The sequence below is a fragment of the Capra hircus genome, chromosome 12 (assembly GCF_001704415.2).
Source record: "Capra hircus breed San Clemente chromosome 12, ASM170441v1, whole genome shotgun sequence".
Taxonomy (NCBI): Eukaryota; Metazoa; Chordata; class Mammalia; order Artiodactyla; family Bovidae; genus Capra; species Capra hircus.
The window spans coordinates 9,493,315-9,507,696 of record NC_030819.1 but is presented as its reverse complement, the minus strand read 5'-3'; the positions used below and the strand labels follow the sequence as shown (position 1 = coordinate 9,507,696).

Sequence of the window (14,382 nt, the reverse complement as noted above, 5' to 3'; positions counted from 1 at the left end):
CCTCTTGATGAAAGTGAAAGAGGAGAGTGAAAAAGTTGGCTTAAAACTCAACATTCAGAAAACGAAGATCATGGCATTTGGTCCCATCACTTCATGGCAAATAGATGGGGAAACAGTGGAAAATGTGACAGACGTTATTTTCTGGGGCTCCAAAATCACTGCAGATGGTGACTGCAGCCATGAAATTAAAACATATTCGCTCCTTGGAAGGAAAGCATTGATGAATCTAGACAGCATATTAAAAAGCAGAGACATTACTTTGCCAACAAAGGTCTGTCTAGTGAAACCTGTGGTTCTTCCAGCAGTCATGTATGGATGTGAGAGCTGGAGTATAAAGAAAGCTGAGCGCTGAAAAATTGATGCTTTTAAACTGTGGTGTTGGAGAATACTCTTGAGAGATCTCAGGGAGATCCAGCCTGTCCATCCTAAGGGAGATTTAGTCCTGAATAGTCATTGGAAGGACTGATCCTGAAGCTGAAACTCCAATACTTTGGCCACCTGATGGGAAGAACTGACTCATTGGAAAAGACCCTGATGTTGGTAAAGATTGAAGGCGGGAGGAGATGGGGACGACAGAGAATGAGATGGACATGAGTTTGAGTAGACTCTGGGAGTTGGTGATGGACTGGGAGGCCTGGCGTGTTGCAGTCCATGGGGTCTCAAAGAGTCGGACACGACTGAACTGACCTGAATTGAGCTGAAACTCAGGACATTCAAAACATTACCGTGGCCCTAGGGCGAGCGGTGGTCAAGGGCGGAGGTGACTCACTGACGATCGCTGGCAGGACTGCGTGCAGGTTGCCAGACGGAGTGCAGGTACAGTCGGAATTTACCCCAAACAGGCGCGGATCAGCGGCAGCCAGAACTCTCTCGTGTCCTCCCGGCTTGGTTTAATCCCGGGATCAGGTCGGGCCGGCGGCCACCAGTGGCTGGCTGCCGGCTGGCTGCCGGCTGGCGGCCGCGGCCGCTTGCCTGCGGGCCCAGCCGCCCGGCTGCCTCCTGCAGCAGTTGGGCTAGTGGCTCGGGGCCCCGCCCCTGCCCGCCTCGGGCCGGCGCCTTGGATGCCCGGCTCGTGATTGGCCGCAGGCGCGGCGCTCCCCTTCTCCGCCCCCTTCGCCGGGGTGAAAGGTCAGAAGAGCTCTGGTCTGTAGGGGCGGCCATGGCGGGGTTCTGGACTGGGGCGGCGGCGCTGGCCACTGCGGGACGGCGCGGACGGCGGTGGCCGCAGCCTTTGATGCGGAGCGTGGCGCTGTGGACCGTGAAGGTGAGGAGCGACGGGACTCCTCTTGGGCCCCGGGCTTCGCTGGGCTGCCTGCCCCGCACCGCCTAGCTTTGGCCTGTGCTGCACCCCCATCCCCCCACCCCCCACCACCCCGAACTCCTCCTTCCCGCGGAGCTCGCCCAGGCGGGTCAGAGCCGGCATCCCTGGCCCCAGCTGTGTCTCCGGGGATCACGGAGGGCAGCGCGGCCCAAAGAGCCAGCCGACGTTGAGTTTTCTGCTTCCTTGGGAGCCGCTGACAGCCACCTCGCTGTAATTTCCTAGCCCTTCGCGTCCTTCCGTTCTTGGGCCGTGCGGTTTTGGCTTCTTCTGAGCTTTTCAGGTGCATTTGTAAGGGTCCTTTCAGTTACCATTTTCTCCTGCCTTGTTCCTCCTTTGAAGAGACCGTAAACTGCTGCTCGGTTAAGAGTTAGGGTTTTTCGTTTATATCACCTTTTAAAGTACCATGTCAGGATGGGCTACTACCTTTATTTGAATGGAGAGTCCATTTTAATTGCATTACATCACATTATACTGTTTACACATGTCAGTTTTTTGTTCTTTTCCCCTCTGTAGTGGTTAGGCTAATGTTTGTGTTGTGCTCAGCATCTCTGCGCTCTATTTCCTCATGTTTCATGGTGGCAGCCTTGACTTACACGTTGGAGTGTTTATGACTCTTAACACTTTCTGTCTTCAGAATGGAGTATCTTGTAATTTTTAAACAAAGACTACCTAACTGACTTCATTAATAGAGTTCAAGTCACTGGAACAAATTATTTAAAGTGTTTCTTTGGACACTGCCTGTTTTCTTCCTTTAAAAACAAAATAGGCACATAACTTGATTTATTGTCATGGACCTTAGAATTGGTAGACAGTATAGAGATGATCTAGCCCATCCTACTCTACTAAAAAGAAGAGAACTCAGGCCCAGGTGAGAAATGATGCAGCTGGAACTGATCATGGAAGTGAAAATAAGTCTGCAGACACTTTAGCTTAGGGTCAGCTTTAGAATGCTGACAACTCAAAATCCCTGGATTTCTTTGTGCTGGCACACAATTAAGACCTTTGTTTCTTAATCTTGATTGTTTTCTCATGTTTTAATGTCTTTTGGCCTCCTCATTTGGAGTTGAGAAGCTCTTAATGTAATTTATGTATGAGGCAACATGATATGAAAAGGCATGGACTTTGGAATCACACCTAAGTTTTGCGTATTACGCAAGTCACTTCTCAGCTTATTGCTTATGGGTATTTTTTTGTTTCCTAACAAATCTTTCTGGACTACATCCTGTGTTCTGTCTTTATAGAATGAATATAATTTCTCTTTTAGAAATTTTAGTCTGTTTGGAGACAAGTGTAAAATGCCTTTAGGGGAGAGGCTTTGGTGCTGTAAAGAAAATAAAATGGAGGGATTAACCAAGTCTAGATTTTGAGCTTTGTAGCTTTGTCCTAGATACTGCTCTGGTATTCTACCTGAATTAACCTATTCAGTCCTTACAACAGCCATTTCTAGATGAAGACATTTTTTATGTGAATTGCTCAAACCGTGCTTAAGGTTAAGGGATTGTTTTCCTTTGGAAGTGAAAATTGGAACAGTTTTGAAGGACATAGTGACTTTTTTCCGAGGCTGGAAGAGAAGGCAGAAGTGTTGGTGTGACAGCAGCACATGCGGAAGGCCTGGGCCAGCGGGAGTGCTGAGGCAGAGGGCCTGCAGAAGCCCCTGGGGCTTTGGCCTGGGGGCCGCGTGGCGCCCTGGAGGCCGCAGGAGTCAGACCATGCTGGGCCTGACTCCAGACCCTGCTATCAGGGTGATGGGGAGTCATTTATGCTGAAGTGGGGAGGGATTGTTACACTGTCACATGTTAGAGCGGAGAGGCGAAGAGAGAAGTAATTTGTTACGCTATTTACTGCTGTACACTTATTGTATGACATGTAAACTTTGATTTTTCTTTACGAGTTTCTTCTTTAAACGTGTTGGCAGAGCCTGCATCTTGTCTATTACTGTTTTCGTAGCACAGCGTTTGACAAAGTAGGGCTGAATGTGTGGCGACACTGAAGGAAGAGTTATTTCTGTGCCAGTAAAGGATTTCTCCTGGAGGAGGGAGGAGGGAGGAAGCAGGGAACTTGAGCTGCTTAGCTTCTCTCCAGGCTTCTTTTCTATGAACTTGAAACATGCATTACTGAGTCTGTGTTTGAAGCCGAACCTTTTGAAGATTTTATTCCTCCCCTTTCTCCCTCCACCCCTGTAAATCGTTCAGTTGGTTGGAAAGCACACTAACTCTAGTCTAGAGAGTTCTAACCGTTCTTTTAACCAGTTAATAGTTTGTTTTTAGGGTGTGTGTGTGTGTGTAGGGTGTGTGTGTGTGTGTGTAGGGTGTGTGTGTGTAGGGTGTGTGTGTGTGTAGGGGGTGTGTGTGTAGGTGTGTGTGTGTGTAGGGTGTGTGTGTGTGTGTGTGTAGGGTGTGTGTGTGTGTGTGTGTAGGGGGTGTATGTGTGTGTAGGGGGTGTATGTGTGTGTAGGGGGTGTGTATGTAGGGTGTGTGTGTGTGTAGGGTGTGTGTGTGTGTGTAGGGGTGTGTGTGTGTGTAGGGTGTGTGTGTGTAGGGTGTGTGTGTGTGTGCGCGCGCGTGCACACCTGCGCCTGTGCACTCAATTGTGTCTCACTCTTTGGACTGTCCTTCAGGTTCCTCTGTCCATAGAGTTCACCTTTTAGTCTTTTTTTGTTTTGGCTTTCTAAACACATTCTATTTAAATAACTAGTTTTTTTCCCCTTCTGTCTACATTTTTCAGGGGCTCCAGGATGTTGGGCTTGCGGTAATTGCTGCAGTTTATTGAACTTTTTATGCCTTATATGATTTTCAGATATTTCCTCTTAGCCTTGTAACAAGTAGGTAAAAAAAAAATTCCAACTTTACAGAAGAGGAAACAAAAGCTCAGAGCAGTTAAGTAACTTGCTTAAAGATAGATGTTGAACCTTGGATGGTATGTTCCCAAAGCCTTGCCTTTCCAGTTTGTCTCTAGTTTAGGTCATGGTCTCATTATATGGTGCATTCATGAAGTTCAAATGCTCAAGCTTTACGTTCCTTCAAGTCCGTGATTTTCTTTTCTAGTCATGGAAGAGAATATTTAAGCAAATCTGAATGCTTTAGCATTGCCTGGAGGTAAATCTTTCCACCTGCTGATAGATTTCCGACAATCATTTGGGAAAAAAATCTTCTAACATTATTACAGAAAGCAGTTTTTGATGAATGAATATGTTTATGGACATTCGTGTATTTATACATCTGCTTTTTTTGGATTTTATTCTTAAGAGGTTCAGAACAGAGGAGTGATTGGTAAAACTCTTTTCTAAATAAGAGGAAGAGATGGTGACATGTTGATTGAGTGAAGAAACAGGAGTTAAGTGATTCCAGTTTTTAAGAAAGTGGGTAAATGGGAGAACAGGGATGAAAAAGGAAATTTGGGAAGGAAAAAGGTGTTTTTTTGTTTGTTTTTTTAACGGGGGTGGAGAGTGGTAGTGTTTCCTTTTAGGTATTTGGACTCAGAGGTTCCAAGAGTCATGTTGATTTGCTGGTAGCACTGGAGTTGGTGAGAACTGGTAGGACTTGGGATCTGTTTTGGAACTAGAACCAATAGTACTTGCTGTAACCAAAGGGAGATAAAAGGAAAAAGAAGAATCAAGGACCTTCCTTTGAAAGATAGACACAAAGGGCCACATAGTGTATGATTCCATGAGTATGAAACATCTAGGGTAGGCAGAGCCATAGAGGCAGAGGTGGGTCAGTGGTTGCCAAGGGCTGGGGAGAGGGGTGAGGGAGGAGATGGGAGTGACTGCTAACAACTGGGGTGAAGAGAAAAAATGAGAAGGGTCAAATTAATATATCTCAGGGGACAAAACTAGTTTGAGCTTTATAGCAGTTATGGAAAAGAGGGAAGTGTTTAGGCTTCCCTATACTAAGGAACATTCATTAATCAGGATAAACAAACCTTGTCCTAGCACTGAATATGTAGAATTCATTATATAAAGGCAACTAGCAATCCAGTAAAAAAAAAAAACAAAAAACTTCTTTGTTACTCTTTATGAAAAATTCAGTGATAACTGACATCTCATTGATTGCTATTAATATAGCATTTTGTGGAAGTTACAGTGTGTAAAAAAAAAAAAAAAAAAGTTTTGTAGCAGTGGGATCATAAAGTTTCCCAGAAGCAGAGCCTGAAGAGGGATTTCATGCAGGTGGTGGTAGTTGAGAATCGTAAAGAAGGCAGGCTAGAGCAGGGATTAAAAAAAATCTAAGCAAGGAAGGGGATCTAGGTGGAAACTAGATTCAGTCTCATCTCACAGGGGAGCCCTGGAGCAGTGGTTCTCAAAGCAGGGGACTCTGTAGCCAGCAGCAGCAGCATTACCTGCGTGCTTGTTAGGAATGCACATTTCCTAGCCTCACCCTAGACCTGCCAAGTGTGAAAGTCTGAGGTTAGAGCCAGCAGTCTGTTTTTATAAGCCCCTCCAGGTGAAAATGATGCATAGTCAAGTTTGACAAGCACTGCTCTAGTGCAATAAGAAGTATAATGTGAGCTGTAAGTATAATTTAACATTTTCTAGCACTCACATTGGAGAAGGCAGTGGCACCCCACTCCAGTACTCATGCCTGGAAAACCCCATGGATGGAGGAGCCTGGTAGGCTGCAGTCCGTGGGGTCACTAGGAGTTGGACACGACTGAGCCATGAAATTAAAAGACACTTACTCTTTGGAAGAAAAGTTATGAGCAACCTAGACAGCGTATTCAAAAGCAGAGACATTACTTTGCCAACTAAGGTCCGTCTAGTCAAGGCTATGGTTTTTCCTGTGGTCATGATGTATGGATGTGAGAGTTGGACTGTGAAGAAGGCTGAGTGCCGAAGAATTGAACTGTGGTGTTGGAGAAGACTCTTGAGTCCCCTTGGACTGCAAGGAGATCTAGCCAGTCCATTCTGAAGGAGATCAGCCCTGGGATTTCTTTGGAAGGAATGATGCTAAAGCTGAAACTCCAGTACTTTGGCCACCTCATGGGAAGAGTTGACTCATTGGAAAAGACTCTGATGCTGGGAGGGATTGTGGGCAGGAGGAGAAGGGGACGACCCAGGATGAGATGGCTGGATGGCATCACGGACTCGATGGACGTGAGTCTGAGTGAACTCCGGGAGTTGGACAGGGAGGCCTGGCGTGCTGTGATTCATGGGGTCGCAAAGAGTCGGACATGACTGAGTGACTGAACTGAGTGACTTCACTTTCACTTTTTACTTTCATGCATTGGAGAAGGAAATGGCAACCCACTCCAGTGTTCTTGCCTGGAGAATCCCAGGGATGAGGGAGCCTGGTGGGCTGCCATCTGTGGGGTTGCACAGAGTCGGACACGACTAAAGTGACTTAGCAGCAGTAGCAGCAGCACTCACATTAAAAAAAGAATTTAAAGCAGTGAAATTAGTATTTTATGTTTACCCAGTGGCTTCCCTGGTGGCTCACTGGTAAAGAATCTGCCCGCCAATACAGGAGAATCGGGTTCAATCCCTGCATCTAGAAGATCTTCCTTTCTAGAAGGAAAAGGGAATGGCAATCCATTCCAGTATTCTTGCCTGGAGAATCCCATGGACAGAAAAGCCTGGTGGGCTACAGTCCATGGGAGTCACCAAAGAGACACGTCTTAGCAACTAAACACCACCAATGATTTAACCCAATATATTAAAAATATTTTAGTATGTAAATCTAAAACTTTAACAAGGTTTCTGTTTTGTTTTTGATATGAAGTCTTCAAACCTGGGGTGTATTTTACACTTGGCACACACAAGAATTTGGCAGATTTCAAATGCTCAGAAGCTGCCCATGGCTAGCGGCTACCATACTGGACAGCCAGCTCTAAAGCACAGATTGCAGTACTAAGTTGAGCCCACCTTGAGGGTGAAGTGGGGGCAGCTTTTTGAACCCCATGATGGTCAAATCAGGGCTGTGGTCTGGGAGGGATGTAGCTCAAGGCTTGAGAGAGAAGTCCTGTCTGGTTGAGGCAGATGGGGCAAAGCAGGGAGCAGGTGTGAACCGTGGGTGGTCAGCACACCAATGGGGGCCTTCCCGCCTGGAAGACGGGTGCTGGATGCACGCCCATGGCATCTGCTACAGGTAGGGTGGGAGGGATGGCCTGGGTAGGGGGCTGTGTTGGAATGAAGAGGCTTTAGAGTTGATGCACACAGTTCCAGCTTATCATGGAGGCAAAACTGGAGACTCTTGACTGTCCCCCCCCACTTCAGTTTTATTGAAAAGTGAAAGTGAAAATCGCTCAGTTGTGTCCACCTCTTTGGGACCCCATAGACTATACAGTCCATAGAATTCTCCAGGCCAGAATACTGGAGTGGGTAGCCATTCCCTTCTCCACGGGATCTTCCCAACCCAGGCATCGAACCGAGGTCTCCTGCATTGCAGGCAGATTCTTTACCAGCTGAGCCGCAAGGGAAGCCCAAGAATACTGCAGTGGGTAGCCTATCCCTAGTCCAGCAGATCTTCCAGACCCAGGAATCGAACTGGGGTTTCCTGCATTGCAGGCCGATTTTTTACCAACTGAGCTATCAGGGAAGCCCTAATATTGAGAAATAATTGAGAAATAGTTGATGTAAATCTTGAGATTTTATCATCTCTCTCAAATATTAGGTATTCAACCTAGCTTGCCAAGTGAAAGTCTTGTCAGACAGCTGAAGTTTGGGATAGCTAGTGAAGTCCTGAAGGCTACATAGTCAATGTAAGTGAAAGAAAAGCTATTTTTAAGTGGTAAGGCCTGACATCATGGTGAAAAGGCCCTACGGCGGTGTCTTAAAGAGGGCATTTTCCCACATCATTCTGTGTCTCTTAAAATGCTGAAAGATGCAGTTGGCTCTTGCTTACCAGCTCTGTGTCATGAAACATGGGAGGAGAGCTTTTCCTGGAAATTTTGAAGATGAATCACTAACAAGTGTTTTGTTTTCCTTGGTAAGCTCATCTTACTGTTCCATTTGGCCCATAGTTTTGAGGATGGCTTCTTTGAAGTAGAATGCATTGTGCTAATGAGTTAGCCTGTCTGTAGAGTTGTTCTAGTATTATTCACTTGAATGCCCCTGTGGTTATGTTAAGAGTTCTGGCTTTGGTAGGGTTTAGTTTTTAAATTGTGCTTTAAACTTGAGTTTAGTGGATTTGTGAGTTTGGGCTACCACCTGAGGCCACAAGCAGAAAAATGTGAAAGTAGGTGCTGGCTTAGGTTAGAAAAGGGTATTTCCCTCTTGGCAATGGTTGGAAGGCCTCTGAACAGTTTGTGTAAAAGCTGTACCCTTTTTTTGGTTAATACTTTCTTCATTCTTACTATAACATACGCAAAGTTGTGCTGGGCATTTTACACATTCTTATTTAATCCTCACATCAGTGTTAAGTCCTAGATAAGTGGTTTTATGCCCAGTTTATATACGAGAAAAACTCTTGTTTTGAAGAAATGGCTGAGCCAATTTCCCAATGAGGGCCTGAATCTGAGTCTAGATCAGAGCTCTTAATTACTCCATTATTACTCTAATGGTAACTCCCAAATGGTCTGGGATAATTTTAAGAAAGAAAGTTACAGCTGCATAATTGGATTTAGTTGTTGGGTAATACCTCACATTTTGTTGGTGCGTTACAGTTTATAAAGGCTTGTGTGTTTTGGGTTTTTTTGTTTTTTAAAGACAGCTCTGCAGGAAAGCAAGGGAGGTGTCATGTTGTACATTTTACAGATGAAAACTGGGGTCCAGAGAAATTACTTGCTCAGTGTTGTGTATCTGTGAAGCAGTAGAGTAAGCGTTGACCTGGGTCTTCACCCTTGTGGTGAACTCAGAAGGTCATGCTACTTCCCACGGGCTGCCTTGTTAGCTGGCACATCTCATCTAAGTGTGGAAACTATAGAAAATCTTTATTCTTGCAGAAGAGAAGCAGAGCAGTATGTTCTCTGGAAGTCATTTTGCACACACTGACCTTTCTCCTTTTCATACTGTTCATACTGTTCATGGGGTTCTCAAGGCAAGAATACTGAAGTGGCTTGCCATTCCCTTTTCCAGTGGAGCACATTCTGTCAGACCTCTCCACCATGACCTGCCCATCTTGGGTTGCCCCACAGGCATGGCTTGGTTTCAATGAGTTAGACAAGGCTGTGGTCCTAGTGTGATTAGATTGACTAGTTTTCTGTGAGTATGGTTTCAATGTGTCTGCCCTCTGATGCCCTCTTGCATCACCTACCATCTTACTTGGGTTTCTCTTACCTTGGGCGTGGGGTATCTCTTCATGGCTGCTCTAGCAAAGCACAGCCACTGCTCCTTACCTAGGACGAGGGGTATCCTCAGGTCATTAGGTGCCCAATATGCTACTGGAGATCAGTGGAGAAATAACTTCAGAAAAAATGAAGGGATGGAACCAAAGCAAAAACAATACCCAGTTGTGGATGTGACTGGTGATAGAAGTAAGATCCAATGCTGAAAGAGCAATATTGCATAGGAACTTGGAATGTCAGGTCCATGAATCAAGGCATATTGGAAGTGGTCAAACAAGACATGGCAAGGGTGAACGTCGACATTCTAGGAATCAGTGAATTAAAATGGACTGGAATGGGTGAACTTAACTCAGATGACCATTATATCTACTACTGCAGGCAGAAATCCCTCAGAAGAAATGGAGTAGCCATCATGCTCAACAAAAGAGTCTGAAATGCAGTACTTGGATGCAATCTCAAAAACGACAGAATGATCTCTGTTTGTCTCCAAGGCAAACCGTTCAATATCACAGTTATACAAGTCTGTGCCCCAACCAGTAACGCTGAAGAAACTAAAGTTGAACGGTTTTATGAAGACCTACAAGACCTTTTAGAACTAACACCCAAAAAAGATGTCCTTTTCATTATAGGGGACTGGAATGCAAAAGTAGGAAGTCAAGAAACACCTGGAGTAACAGGCAAATTTGGCCTTGGAATGCGGAATGAAGCAGGGCAAAGACTAATAGAGTTTTGCCAAGAAAATGCACTGGTTATAGCAAACACCCTTTTTCAACAACACAAGAGAAGACTCTACACATGGACATCACCAGATGGTCAACACCGAAATCAGACTGATTATATTCTTTGCAGCCAAAGATGGAGAAGCTCTATACAGTCAACAAAAACAAGACCAGGAGCTGACTGTGGCTCAGAACATGAACTCCTTATTAGCAAATTCAGACTCAAATTGAAGAAAGTAGGGAAAACCGCTAGACCATTCAGGTATGACCTAAATCAAATCCCTTCTGATTATACAGTGGAAGTGAGAAATAGATTTAAGGGCCTAGATCTGATAAATAGAGTGCCTGATGAAGTGTAGAATGAGGTTCCTGACACTGTACCAGAGACAGGGATCAGGACCATCCCCAAGGAAAAGAAATGCAAAAAAGCAAAATGGCTGTCTGGGGAGGCCTTACAAATAGCTGTGAAAAGAAGAGAGGCGAAAAGCATTGGAGAAAAGGAAAGATATAAGCATCTGAATGCAGAGTTCCAAAGAATAGCACAAAGAGATAAGAAAGCCTTCTTCAGTGATCAGTGCAAAGAAATAGAGGAAAAGAATAGAATGGGAAAGACTAGAGATCTCTTCAAGAAAATTAGAGATACCAAGGGTACATTTCATGCAAAGATGGGCTCGATAAAGGACAGAAATGGTACGGACCTAACAGAAGCAGAAGATATTAAGAAGAGGTGGCAAGAATACACAGAAGAACTGTACAGAAAAGATCTTCACGACCCAGATAATCATGATGATGTGATCACTACTCTAGAGGCAGACCTGGGATGTGAAGTCAAGTGGGCCTTAGAAAGCATCACTACGAACAAAGCTAGTGGAAGTAATGGAATTCCAGTTGAGCTCTTTGAAATCCTGAAAGATGATGCTGTGAAAGTGCTGCACTCAATATGCCAGCAAATTTGGAAAACTCAGCAGTGGCCATAGGACTGGAAAAGGTCAGTTTTCATTCCAATCCCAAAGAAAGGCAATGCCAAAGAATGCTCAAACTACCGCACAATTGCACTCATCTCACATGCTAGTAAAGTAATGCTCAAAATTCTCCAAGCCAGGCTTCAGCAATACGTGAACCGTGAACTCCCTGATGTTCAAGCTGGTTTTAGAAAAGGCAGAGGAACCAGAGATTAAATTCCCAACATCCGCTGGATCATGGAAAAAGCAAGAGAGTTCCAGAAAAACATCTTTTTTTGCTTTATTGACTATGCCAAAGCCTTTAACTGTGTGGATCACAATAAACTGTGGAAAATTCTGAGAGAGACAGGAATACCAGACCACCTGACGTGCCTCTTGAGAAACCTCTATGCAGGTCAGGAAGCAACAGTTAGAACTGGACGTGGAACAACAGACTGGTTCCAAATAGGAAAAGGAGTACGTCAAGGCTGTATATTGTCACCCTGCTTATTTAACTTCTATGCAGAGTACGTCATGAGAAACGCTGGACTGGAAGAAGCACAAGCTGGAATCAAGATTGCCGGGAGAAATATCAATAACCTCAGATATGCAGATGACACCACCCTTATGGCAGAAAGTGAAGAGGAGCTAAAAAGCCTCTTGATGAAAGTGAAAGAGGAGAGCGAAAATGTTGGCTTAAAGCTCAACATTCAGAAAATGAAGATCATGGCATCCGGTCCTATCACTTCATGAGAAATAGATGGGGAAACAGTGGAAACACTGTCAGACTTAATTTTTGGGGGCTGCAAAATCACCGCAGATGGTGACTGCAGCCATGAAATTAAAAGACGCTTACTCCTTGGAAGAAAAGTTATGACCAACCTAGATAGCATATTGAAAAGCAGAGACATTACTTTGCCAACTAAGGTCCATCTAGTCTAGGCTATGGTTTTTCCTGTGGTCATTTATGGATGTGAGAGTTGGACTGTGAAGAAGGCTGAGCGCCGAAGAATTGATGCTTTTGAACTATGGTGTTGGAGAAGACTCTTGAGAGTTCCTTGGGCTGTAAGGAGATCCAACCAGTCCATTCTGAAGGAGATCAGCCCTGGGATTTATTTGGAAGGAATGATGCTAAAGCTGAAGCTCTAGTACTTTGGCCACCTCATGGGAAGAGTTGACTCATTGGAAAAGACTCTGATGCTGGGAGGGATTGTGGGCAGGAGGAGAAGGGGACGACCCAGGATGAGATGGCTGGATGGCATCACGGACTCGATGGACATGAGTCTGAGTGAACTCTGGGAGTTGGTGATGGACAGGCAGGCCTCGCGTGCTGTGATTCATGGGGTCGCAAAGAGTCAGACATGACTGAGCAACTGAACTGAACTGACCTTTCTCCTTTCGGCTGTGATAGGCTAAAAAGTCTTTGTAGATGGACTTGGTTAACATTTTTCCTTTGAAGTCTTATTCTAGGACATAGAGTTCTGGACTGGGCTTGTAGCCTGTTTTTTATATGCCTAACAAAAATAAGAAACGTTAAAAATTCTATGTAGAGGTCCAAATTAGCAGATTTCTACCAACTCGTTCCCTGTATTTTTTGGAAAAAATTATGTTGTGGCTCTACAAAATTATCTGATTTTTTACTGGTGTACATTATAGCTTTGAACTTTGTTGAAGCTCTGTCAGGGGTAAACAGGAGCGCAAGAGAGCAGGATACGGCTGACTGCAAACCACTCTGGGCTTGCTGTGGGAATGGCTCAGCCTCCTGTTTTTCCTCTGTAGGTGTGTTCTGCTGCTAAGGTTCTGACTGGTTGCATCATTTCCACTTCCAGGTACTTGGCTAATTAGGGGCACCTGTGTTTTTCAGTTTTGGGGTCCAGTGATCACAAATTCATTTGTATACAAGCTGTATGCTTTCTTTTTTTGATAATGGTGGTAAAATGTAGTCTGTTAGATCGTCAGAAACAAGTATTTAAAAACAGCAATAAAAAGATGAAAAAACAAACAAACCCAATTTGATCAATCTGTACTGCTATAGCTTGTCTCCTACATTTTGGCCAGGTGCTCTATGAGGTCGCAGAGAGTCGGACACGACTGGAGCAACTTAGCAGCAGCAGCAGCAACTTGTATTAGTGGACATGAGATTGAGCAAACTCTGGGAGATAGTGAAGTACAGGGAAACCTGGCGGGCTGCAGTCCATGGAGTTGCAAAGAGATGGACACGACTTAGCGACTGAACAACAGCAATGATTTGTAATAGAGTTGATTTAGTTTCAAGAACTGTGTGGTGTAGACATTTTAAAATTTGAGTTTTATGTTATTGGCAGTTTCCTGAGTGAATGTAGATTATACTGAGTCGGCTAACCCAAGCCTCTTCCAGAGCTTGGCCACTTGAAGATGTCTGATTCTTCTGGGTTAGAAACTGTCCCTTGAGGACCAAGTGTAGTCCATTTTTTTCATGAGCCCATCTGATGGGATAGAATCCTGAGGCTTTTATTCCCAAAGGTATTCTAGAAACTTAATCCTTCAGTCATGTTTATTCGAATCTGTGAAATTAGCTCCATTTCTACCAAACAGCTCAGCGTTTGTTGCTCTCGGAGCTGTCGGGCAGTGAGATGGCTGTCTCTGTCTTCTTGCACCGCACGTTCGGTTTGGGTTAACTGCATATTCTTCATAATTGTCAGATGTTCACGCATGTTAGAATCTCTGTAATAAGCTTTTGTTTTCTGAATGACAGTGGTGTAGGTGAGTAGGGACTTTAGAGGAAACTGGGCTTCCCTGGTGACTCAGATGGTAAAGAATCTGGCTGCAGTGCAGGAGACCCGAGTTCGATCCCTGGCTCGGGAAGATTCCCTGGAGGAGGGAATGGCTACCTGCTCCAGTGTTCTTGCCTGAAGAATTCCATGGACAGAGGCGTCTGATGGGCGACAGTCCATGGGGTGGCACAGAGTAGTACATGACTGAAGTGACCTAGCACGCAAACACCTAAGGAAAACACCTGGGGAGTTAAAGTGGTTTGCTCTAGTCCTGGAAAATAGTGTCAGACTGAGCTCGGATTAGAACTCAGGCTCTTTGATCTCTCCTCCCAGAGTTCTGTTCTAGGCAGTAGGCTGGGAAGTGTTGCCTTCCCCAGACATAAACATCACTGTTTACTCTCCCGAAAGCTAATTAGAATACCCAAAAT

At 44.9% G+C, this 14,382-nt stretch overlaps 1 protein-coding gene across 1 annotated transcript in view; it reads left to right on the top strand.

Moving 5' to 3' along the window:
- PCCA (propionyl-CoA carboxylase alpha subunit) overlaps nucleotides 1,125–14,382 on the top strand; it is a 378,687-nt gene continuing 365,429 nt past the window's right edge. Inside the window, exon 1 of the mRNA XM_018056387.1 lies at nucleotides 1,125–1,264. Within this exon, the coding sequence (XP_017911876.1) occupies nucleotides 1,160–1,264 (105 nt within the window). The 5' untranslated portion in view covers nucleotides 1,125–1,159. The remainder of the gene's footprint in view (nucleotides 1,265–14,382) is intronic.